This window comes from Patella vulgata, chromosome 6, assembly GCF_932274485.2.
Source record: "Patella vulgata chromosome 6, xgPatVulg1.2, whole genome shotgun sequence".
Classification (NCBI taxonomy): Eukaryota; Metazoa; Mollusca; class Gastropoda; family Patellidae; genus Patella; species Patella vulgata.
Genome location: NC_065884.2, coordinates 24767848 through 24778763, shown reverse-complemented (window position 1 = coordinate 24778763; position 10916 = coordinate 24767848). Strand labels below are relative to the sequence as shown.

The following is a 10916-nucleotide window of genomic DNA, read 5'->3' as shown; positions in this document are numbered from 1 at the left end:
CAAACAAAACAGAATGTCCCAATTTTCCTATTCACATTGCACATGTTCCGAAACCAAAATTGAGATATAACTGAGTAATCTACCTTTATAAAAGGCAAGCTAAAATGGCTGACGAATATTTTGGCGAATTATAATTTTATAAATTATTGCGAATACTTCCTTTTCTGTCAACAAATAGCTGCTTTGTCGTCTGCATTCCGGTTTATTTGGTAATATTTTGGTGCACTACATTTTTCCTTTTAAAAATTGCACTGCCTAGCAAGGTTACTGAACCTGGGTATACACCCCACCCTGTTGTGGTGTGTCTCGGAGTCGGATATATTAGTATTTTGTCTAAAAGTTTGGATTGTTCGTACTTGGCTTTATTTTAGTCAGGGTGTACTAGTACTATAGTAGTAGCATTGCATAAGCTTTTTTAAATTTTTGAATCTGACTAAAATTGAATATTTACTAGTTTTCCAACCCCTCTCCCATTTAAGAAACCCCCCCAAATTTCAATATCGATTAAGAAACTAGAACTGCGACGCAGTAACGACGGGTTTCACTGGTGCCCCGTTACCCTTGAACATATGTCACTTCCGGTACCGATGAAACTATTAAACAGGTTTCCATGTAAGCATTTCGCACATCAAATAAAATGTACGCAGAATCAACCAAATCCGGCAATATCAATTCATTGTATACATTTGTTACATGTAAGTGATCCTGACAAAATTACATTACTTCCGGTGATAATGAAAATTCTAAATTAGTTTTATGAAATCAAATATAATTTTAAAAACAATACAAATCAGACTCATTTGAATAAAATATCTGTTTTGAAGGCTAAAAATACAGTTTTTGCCAAAATGACGTTACTTCCGGTGACAGAAAAAGTGTTAAATTACTTGTATAACATCGTAAATGGCATTAGGTATTACACACAGGAAATTTTATGAAAATCGAATAATAATTGACACTTTTATGGACCAAAAACCTTGAAGAGTTACCTGTTGAAAACCATCTTTTTCTCCGCAACTGAACAAGTTAGAAACCATTTTGTGATATCTATATGATCGTATGGGTTCATTCTATTAGTTGCTTGGAATCAAATATCAAAATTTTAAACAAATAACAAATACGACTCGTTTGAATAAATTACTGGTTTAAAGGCTATAAATACATTTTTTGCCCAAATTACGTCATTTCCGGTGACATTGAAAATGTTAAATTGGTTTGACCTAGTTAAAATTGACAATACGCATCAAATGGTGTCACTTTTATGAAAATCGAATAATAATTGACACTTTTACAGGCAAACTAGCGTAAAAAGAGCCTCATGCAAAATTGCCCATTTCTCGGCAACTGCTTATATTACAAACTAATTTTCACATACATTCTCTTCGTATGGATTATTGCTACTAGTTTATGAAAGTTGCGAAAAAAAATTTTAAAATATGAAAAGCCTGAATGGGTTGTAAATAGCTCATTTTTTCACCCTTTTTCACCTTTAAATCGAAATTACCTGAAAACGAAATCGAAATTAAAAAAAGTGAGGCCGATGTTTTCTGCGCCTTTACAGGGCACACCCTTTCAGTCATACCAGATTTGAAAAAAATAATATTTGCTTTCAAAAAGTGGTACCGAACTCTCAAAATTGTAGTTTTTGCTAAATTTATGTCACTTCCGTTGCCAAAAGTCAATTTTACTGGTAAGAATAAAAATGACATTTTGGACCACGGAGTATATGAACTTTGTTTTATACAAATCAAACAATAAATAATTAATCCAAGACTGAAAAACTGAATAAGCCAATGGGGGCCAAGGAAAAATATGGTGGCGAAAAATGTTGCCATTTTTGGTCAAATGAGATGACTCTTTAACCCTAAGTAAAATACCACATAAAAATATTCATTAATAAAAAAATTTTTTGTAAAAATTTAAATTTTCAAAATTTGGCACCTAATATCTCCTAAGATTCGTCGAAAATAAAAAATCCAAAGAACTGTAGCTATGTGCCTTGTCTCTGGCTATGTCAAAATGTATCAAATATTACAATCCGACAATTATTGATAACATTATGGCAAAATATCGAAAAACGACAACTTCGGTGATTTCGGACATTTCGCATTGTCGCAGAACGTTGGAAATAGCTTTAAAATTTAAGTCAAACCCACTTTCCCAGTAACACCGAAGACATCAAATCGATCCGACAAGTAGTTTCTGAGATATACTCAAATGGAAAAATAATAATAATAATAATCAAAGAATAATAATCCGAACAAAAACAATAGTGTTTCACACTGGCTAGGCAGTCTGAAACCCTAATAAGAATGTTATTGAACTTTTATGGCCCAAAATTGATCGTGGTCAGTAATGACAGTATACACTTTTTTTTAAATTTGCAAAAAAAGTGACCGAAGACAATTTCTCAGCAACCATTGAAGAGGCATCAAATTTTCAGGAAACATCCATGCAACCATTAACTATTTATTGGAATTTTTAGATTTGGGCTATATAATTTATTTCCTTTGATATAGGGGTCTTTCTATCAGAAAATATGCTTACATTCAGTGACGAGCGCCGTTTTTGCCTTTTCCTGATTATTTTATTTTTTCGAAATATAAGAAATAAGTTGTGAATGCGTTTTTGAATGTCCAAACCACGCTCGACACAAACTCTGTTTTCGTCTCAACACGAAAAGCACAAAGTCGCTGATGTTGGTGTTCATACAACTTCCCAAAGTCGCGTAACAAAAACGACACATTTTACGGTCAGTTTTTTGACATTGATAAAAATATTATCAGTGGTGCCTCTAGCAAGCTTTTGCATTGCTTATAGTAGGCCTAGCTCTTATGCTTAGACTAAGAAGGAAATTTTGAATTCCTTACTCCTTGATATCCAAAATATATATGAATATCTGACATCAGAGACCTATGAGGTCAAAATTGTTTCCAACAGTAGCCAGTAACATCCTTAAGTACTCTTAGGCTGTCTGATTTCATGATGATCAGTCTATTGAAATCAGCCAAGAAATGAAAAAAAAATCATAATTTATTATTCAGACTTCACTTCCAATTATTTTTAGACCATGAACTAGTCCATGGAATTCTAACTTCTAGTTCCATTAAACTTTTAATATTGTATTGGTATTGTAGTACAAGGTATATACATGTACTGGTACATGTATGGTATTATACATGTTTATGATTGTTATATGTTAAGATGTCAAGCTGAAATAACATAATTTTCGTGACAAGCAACAGCTACTGAACTATTAGGTCCTGTTACAACTAAATTGCTATGTTGTCTTTAATGTTTACTTTTATTTTTTGCAGTCAACATTGTCATCCAGAACCCAAGACACCAATATAACATGAATCCAGTGGGGAATTTTAATGGTTTTCATTTACCACTACCAATTTCTTATTTAAATCAAGATATGAATCCAAATAGTGGCTATTATCCAAGACTGAATCTTAGACACAAAGTTGAATGTGTTGAATGTGAGAAAGACTTTACAAGTGATGCGGCTTTAAGAGAACACTATGCCAGCCATTTTCCCCCACTGCCATCTGCCACTCCTGAACGATCCAGTAGTAGACCAGAAACTAGCCAACCATCTAGAATTAGACAGAAAGGTCATCAATGTGAAGTGTGTGAAAAATACTTTCGACAAAAAGCAGTCCTCAAAACACACATGAAAATACATGAAGATGTCAAGGACCATCATTGTCCTGAATGTGGACGAGGATTTACATACAAGGCTAATATGGACGTACACAGGCGCATTCATAGTGGCGAGAAACCCCACAAATGTTGCCACTGTGATAAAGCATTTAGTCAGGCTAACACTCTAAAGTTTCATTTATCAACTCATACAGGTTATAAACCTTATGTTTGTCCCTCTTGTCAAAAATCTTTTATTACCAAAGGAAATCTTCAAGATCACATGATTAGTCATACCAAAGAGAAACCTTACAAGTGTGAAATATGTGGGGATGGATTTGCACGAAAAGTCTCTCTTCGAGTTCATGAACGTTTACATACTGGTGAAAAACCGTATGGTTGTAAATACTGCACATCATCATATGCTGCCTACTCTTCATTGAAATATCATCAAAAGAAACACTGTGGTCCCAACTCTAGAGATTATCTCAATAAACATAACAATAGTAATAATAGTATGGAGGATGATGTAGATTTTGACTTTTTACTAGATAATGAAGTGTTAGATCAAGTAGACACTAAACCCAATTCTGAGAAAGGCGATGCCTTGTTATGTTCAAATTGTAACAAATCATTTCGTTCTCGGGTAACATATATTAAACATTGTCAGGGGTGTACTGGTGGCAATGGTTCCTATTCTTGTAATCAATGTAGTGCTGTTTTTCATGAACCAGTAGCACTAGATCATCACATACAACAACATCGAATAGATACAATAGCTTCGGCTCGTCTTCATGCTGCTAATAAGAAGCATGAAATGGAGTCATCTATATCAGCAATGACATCATCCTCTTTAAAATCAGATCATGCTTGTGGAGTTTGTGGTCACAAGTTTAGTTCTTTAATAGCATTACAAGAACATATACCATTTCATCGATTTAAACTATTAAATAATCATTCTTCTACCATTCACGGCTTTTCTTAATACCTCAAATAGAGTTTTTAAGTATAAATTATTAACTATGTTATTAAATTCGAGTGTAGTGCCAAAGTAAAGTAGATCACTATAAAAAGTTTTGTAGTAACTTTGTAGACAAAATGGATCCGTCCTATCTAAAATTCTGGGGAATATGCTGATTTTCTTTGATTATAAGAAGGACAATAATAAATAATTAGGTAATATATACAAATAATTCAAATATATGTTTTCTGTAACTGATCAGCATAATGGATTTCACTGCTCATATAGTTTTAATATTAGTCATTAATTACAATCTTGTAGAATGGAGTACACATGTGTCTTGATACATTTTGTACAGCCATCTCTTACCGGTATTTCAAATTCCAACTGTCAAGGGATCTTTTCCCTACATGGGATCTCAGTTTTTCGTTCCCATCCAAATGACTAGAACACTTATCTTAGCTGGCCGCCCTTCCTGCTCCACTGACAAGGTGAACACAGGCTGGAAAATTTTTGAGGAACATTCTCAGCCAATGCAGGTATCAAGCCCATGACCTCCTGGGTTGTGAGCCACTGCCATAAATGTACAAACGAAAAGGAGAAGTTTAGTCATTGCTATTTCTTTATACATGTATGTTAATTATTTTGAAATATTAAATTAGTTATAAATTAAAAATGCATGATCCGACACACATATCATTTGACTTTAATTAGCAAATTATGACACCAGTCGTAAAGTTATGTCATAGTCTATCAGTCACCATTTATACTCTTCAAAAAAAGTAGTGGATATTCAGAAACAATACAAAACTGCGGAAATGCACTGCTGTATGCCCGTCTTCATTAGCCCAGTTTAGGAGCAGAACAGTAGGACGTTAAACCCCATTTCATTTCATTTCATTTCATAGGTATTTGCATTTCAATATCCCCTACTTTTTTTGAAGAGTATATAATCAAAGAGCTTCATGTGCTATTTAAGTCAATGACTTTCTTATTGTTTATACCACACAGCCACATGTTTCCAGAATAGAGAGAGTAGCTGTTATAGCAATATCACCAGGTTTTCTTTGTAAATAGTGACCAACAGTATTTGGGCTTGTGTATTTTTGAAACTATTCTAACATTAGATAATGAATGAAATATGATAATGGATGGAACATTTCACGAAGTTTACATAAGCTTACCTGCTTGTAGGTTATATTGAGTTGTATAGTGTATTGTGAAAGTGAAGCAAGGCCAGGCAGAGTAGAGAGCTTTTAGGTACAAGTTTGTCAGCCAAAATGGCTTTAATTGTTCAATAATTTGAAATTAGAAGATCTGCCTATGCTGATAAAAGATAAATTAATATTTTTTTATCAGTAGACCTAGTGGTCCATTTTTATACGCCCACATTTTCATGTGAAACTGCCAATCAGTAGAAACAGGAAACACAAACCAAATACAGACGGTTTGATGGGATCAATTTTGACTAAGTCAAAATGATGCATTTGATATTCGTTTTATCCAACGTTTCGTCAGTAAAAATACTAATGAAGAAGTTAGTATTTTTACTGACGAAACGTTGGATAAAACGATGGTTTTTTGATATTGTATTCTATTAATTATTTTATATCACATTTTCATGTGGACGTATATTGTCGTCGCCCCTGTCCGTCCGTCCGTCCATCCGTCAACAATTGTTTATGAACAGTCTACAGGTCACAATTTTTATCTGATTTCAATGAAACTTGAAATATAGGTTTATCACCTTAAGATCTCGGTTCCTTTCGATATTAGCATGTATCAGACTGTAACTTAATGGATTATGGCCCCTGATTGTACGAAAAATCACGTTTTCAGCTTGTGAACACTGTAGATGTTACAATTTTTATCTGATTTTGTTGAAACTTGAAATGTAAGTTTATAACCCAAAGATCTCGGTTCCTTTCGATATTCGCGCATATCGGACCATAACTTCCTATATTATGGCCCCTGATTGTACGAAAAATCATGTTTTTAGCTTGTGGACCCTATAGAGGTCATAATTTTTATCCGATTTAAAAAATCGTATTATAATTACACCGTTACACCCTAAGGACAGCCGAGTTCGAATTTCGTGAAAATCGGCCCAAAACTGACATAAAATGGCTGCCCTTCTTTTTTAAATAGCGTCAAAATATGGTATATCAAGGTTGTGGACCCTATAGAGGTCACAATTTTTATCAGATTTTGTTGAAACTTGAAGTGTAAGTTTATAACCCAAAGATCTTGGTTCCTTTCGATATTCGCACATATCGGACTGTAACTTCCAGAATTATAGCCCCTGATTGTACGTAAAATCGTGTTTTTAGCTTGTGGACCCTATAGAGGTCATAATTTTTATCCGATTTAAAACAACGTATTATTATATCACCGTTACACCCTAAGGACAGCTGAGTTCGAATTTCGTGAAAATCGGCCCAAAACTGACAGACAAAATGGTCGTCCTTCGTTCTCAAATAGCGTAAAAATATGGTATATCAAGGTTGTGGACTCTATAGAGGTCACAATTTTTATCTGATTTCGTTGAAACTTGAAATATAAGTTTATAACCCAAAGATCTCGGTTCCTTTCGATATATGCGCATATCGGTTTGTAATTTCCTGAATTATGGCCCTTGATTGTAGGAAAAATCACTTTCGTTTTAGCTTGTTCTCTATCCATCTCTCGAAAATGTGGGTGTATCTGGCAGCCGCTGGTTGTGTTTTTTAGTAGTCCAGTTTAAGGCAATAATGATAATTTGTATTGTTGTCCTGCATGTTGATATGTTAATGATAAATTTTAGAGAAAAGTGTACACGTGACGTAAATAATGTTGAATAGTTATTGTTAATTGTGGTTGTTGTTGATAATTTATTTCATTTAAAGTTATGTCATGTCCTGTTATGAATAAAATGTACACCATATACAGTATGATACCGCTGACTCCATATTGACACAATGAAAATATCTTTAACAAAATTATGTAGTGAGAATCATGTGACCAATAATCAAATGGCATAAAGCAATAATATTTTCCATGCATCATGAATTTATAAAAGATCATTTAATTATAATAAGAAAAAATAAATATTCATTCCTTAAACATTTTACCCAACGGCATAGGGGACATTTATATTTTACAAGAGTAGAATTCTTATGCTCTACCACTTCCATATTCTTAGTAGAATTCTTATGCTCTACCACTTCCATATTCTTAAAGAAGGCTGTATCCCTGCATCTAGCCTACGGTTACTCAGTTGACTTGCCAAGGAACACTGCCATGACCACCTCCCCTATTTTACGAAAAGACTAGATCTGCCCCTGTTTCCTAAAATTAATTCCAAACTGTGTGGTTTTTTTTTCAAAAATACTATAAAAGGTTTAACATAATTTATGTAAAGAAAGTTTAATGAACTACTTCCCATACAGAGATAATATTTAGGGCTGTGATGTCATTGATATACACATTTGGCATCCCTACGAAATGTTTGACTTGCAAAAGTTAAAAACATGTATATTGTATATGGTTGCTATAATATATACTTAATAGAATCACTAGTTTTATCCGCAGTTGTTAAGTTTGGCGGTTTTTATTTATAGCATTTTCAATAAATTCAGTTTTGTTAGAGGCATTAAATATCAATATAAATTTGACATGATTTGTCTTGTATTTTATTGGGTATCTTATATGAAAACAAAGTGGGTCAGTCTCATACGTGCTCCATAAATAAGTGGTTAATCTGGGATGTTTCATTTTAGATATTATAATTCAATATCAAAACTCTCCCTTGATGAATTGTATTTATTTCCTAATTCATCTTAAACCAAACTGTGTAATTTATTAACATTTATATTCAGTCTTGTAGCACAGTTACTGAGTATTACTGTAAAGTCTTTTAAGGAGTGTAAGATTCCACCCTCATCATTCTCCTCGATCCTTTTCTTTTGATGCCACAATGGCAGAATGTTGCTTCAATTACATGTTCTCTCAATTATCCTTTCGACACCCTGCAGAACACCTCATTATCTGGTATAATATTAAATTTAGAAAACTAGTGAACTAAAATGAATTCAGAACAAGCATAGAAATACAGCACAACAATATACATTACAAATAATACAAAAAATAAAGCACCTGTAACCTGGAGTTAGCTCCCTTGCATAGAATTCATTCAGGTTTTCATTTAGGATATCCGACCAACATACTCTAAAGAAAGTTCTTTACAGAATAAAAAGGTCAACAATTATTTTCTCCATTTGGTAAGCCCACTTACTATTGCTCAGTTGTAGGCAACCTTTTATCGTCCCTGGGATTGTGTTTATGACTAACAGTATACAGTTGCAGGAGTCACAGTGGGTCATTTGCCGAGAGAGAGAGAGGGGGTGGGGGGTAACGTCCACTCGACACAAACTCGACTAACATGGTTCAATTTTATTTCACGCCACTTGACTCAATGACATACCGTATAATGCAACGCGCACGCGTTAACCATTTGGTCACTCAATTACCCCCCGGTTAGTGGTGCAGAACGGAGGACCTGGCAAGGAACGGAGTCTATTCGTATGTGATGAAAAACCGGTGCCCCGTATACACGCACGTAACTGAAAACTTGACAGATGCAACAGAAAAATGTCCAACTTCTTCATGTGACCAAATCATTATAAATAATTTATTGGTGAATTGATGAATTAATTAAATTAATGTGCCAGAATTTTTTTATTTTTAAATAAATAATTACAGCACCATCATACAATGAATTATTACTGTATATGGCTATAAATCAGTGGCGTTTTATCTGGTTTAAGACGCAGGTGTACGAAAGCTCATTATGTAATAGCTATTAGCTGTATATTAATCACAATAACATAACAGTCACAGAGTAGAGACTTTTGGCAAGCGTAAATTTCTGGTCCGTATCGCGTGTCCGTATGGATTTTGCGTATGACGTCATCGATGTGTGTATATTTCTCATACGTGATACGACACACGGATACGGCAGCGTGTATCGAACAGCTTTTATACGGAAAAGTCCGTATAACATTGTCGTGTCCTTTTACCGTCTTTTTTGCTACTTTTAGACGCTGAAATGTTGTATCGTAGTGTTTTTATGAATCTTTGTGTATTCTAGAACTTGTAAATCTGTAAATGATTTTATTCTGTGGTAAAGGAGTATAAACTTTCTGAAATGATACATTAGTGAAACCAAAAATTGCAGTCGAGTCGAAGTCGAAGATTTTAAATAAGATTCGACATTAATTTTTTTTAATAGCTCGGCTCTAATAGGCACTTGACTAGTACTGATGGTGATCTTGGTAGATATCTGCCATCATGCTGTAATAGAACTAAGCTCGGCTGATCGACGCACACGTACGCGACACGAAAATCTGCCAAAACTCTTAAACTACAATGACGCAACGTATCACGTATCACGTATACGATACGGATGGGACAATTCCGCTTGCCAAAAGTCTCTAGTGTATCACAATAATTTCCGTATCCGTGTGTTAACTGTTCAACAGATATGACCTTGTCTTTTGTTATGGAGATATTTGTAATGAGTTAAATTTGGAGAAAATGATATAGTTCTTTTATACATTTTGCACCTAGAAAAGTAGAACGTTAAACCCCATTTTCATTCATTCATACATTTTGCCCCATTTTCGATGACACAGAAATACGCCCAGCATACTATATAGTGAGCGCGGAAATTTCATTTCTGTTGATTGTAAGGACACCATGTGATCAATATTAAAGGGGAATTATTGAAAATTTCATTCATATTACTTTATCAATGGTGGTAGTTTTGATATGGTGTGTGTATTGATAGTAACCACCGTACTGGTCATTCGAGTCTTAGCCTCTCTTCTCCATTTATAAATTAAATCATTAAATGGCCGAACCATTCTAATCTACTTAATATCTAAGTATGTCGAAGCACTACACAAGGGAAAGGAAATCACTAAGAACTACAGTTATTCATGTCATGATTGTGATGAAATTTGCATTCTTAGAAATAGAGCTGAATATCACTGATCTTATCAATCATTTTCAAGCCTTTTTTTTTTAATTATCAGAATCTATGCCAAATGAAACTGTAAAGAAGACGTTTCCTTCAAATTATTTATGTTTCAGTTATTACATCAAAGTAATTCGTTTCCAGATATGTATTCAGATTTTACATGTCCAATTTAAACAAATGTGGGAGTATATTGTCGACACCCGTGGCTTGAGGTTCGTACACTTCGCTTATTGACAACCGAAGGAAAAGGAGCCCAAGCATATGTCAAAACATTAGATGAGGATGTAC

General features: G+C 34.0%; 1 protein-coding gene across 1 annotated transcript; it reads left to right on the top strand.

Annotated features, from left to right (window-relative positions):
- Positions 1-83: 83 nt before the first annotated feature.
- LOC126823375 (zinc finger protein 501) lies at positions 84-8262 on the top strand. The gene is made up of 2 exons (XM_050552185.2): positions 84-209; positions 3318-8262. The coding sequence occupies exon 2, from the start codon at positions 3356-3358 to the stop codon at positions 4631-4633; it is 1278 nt and encodes a 425-aa protein (XP_050408142.1). The 5' UTR covers positions 84-209; positions 3318-3355; the 3' UTR covers positions 4634-8262.
- Positions 8263-10916: the final 2654 nt, after the last annotated feature.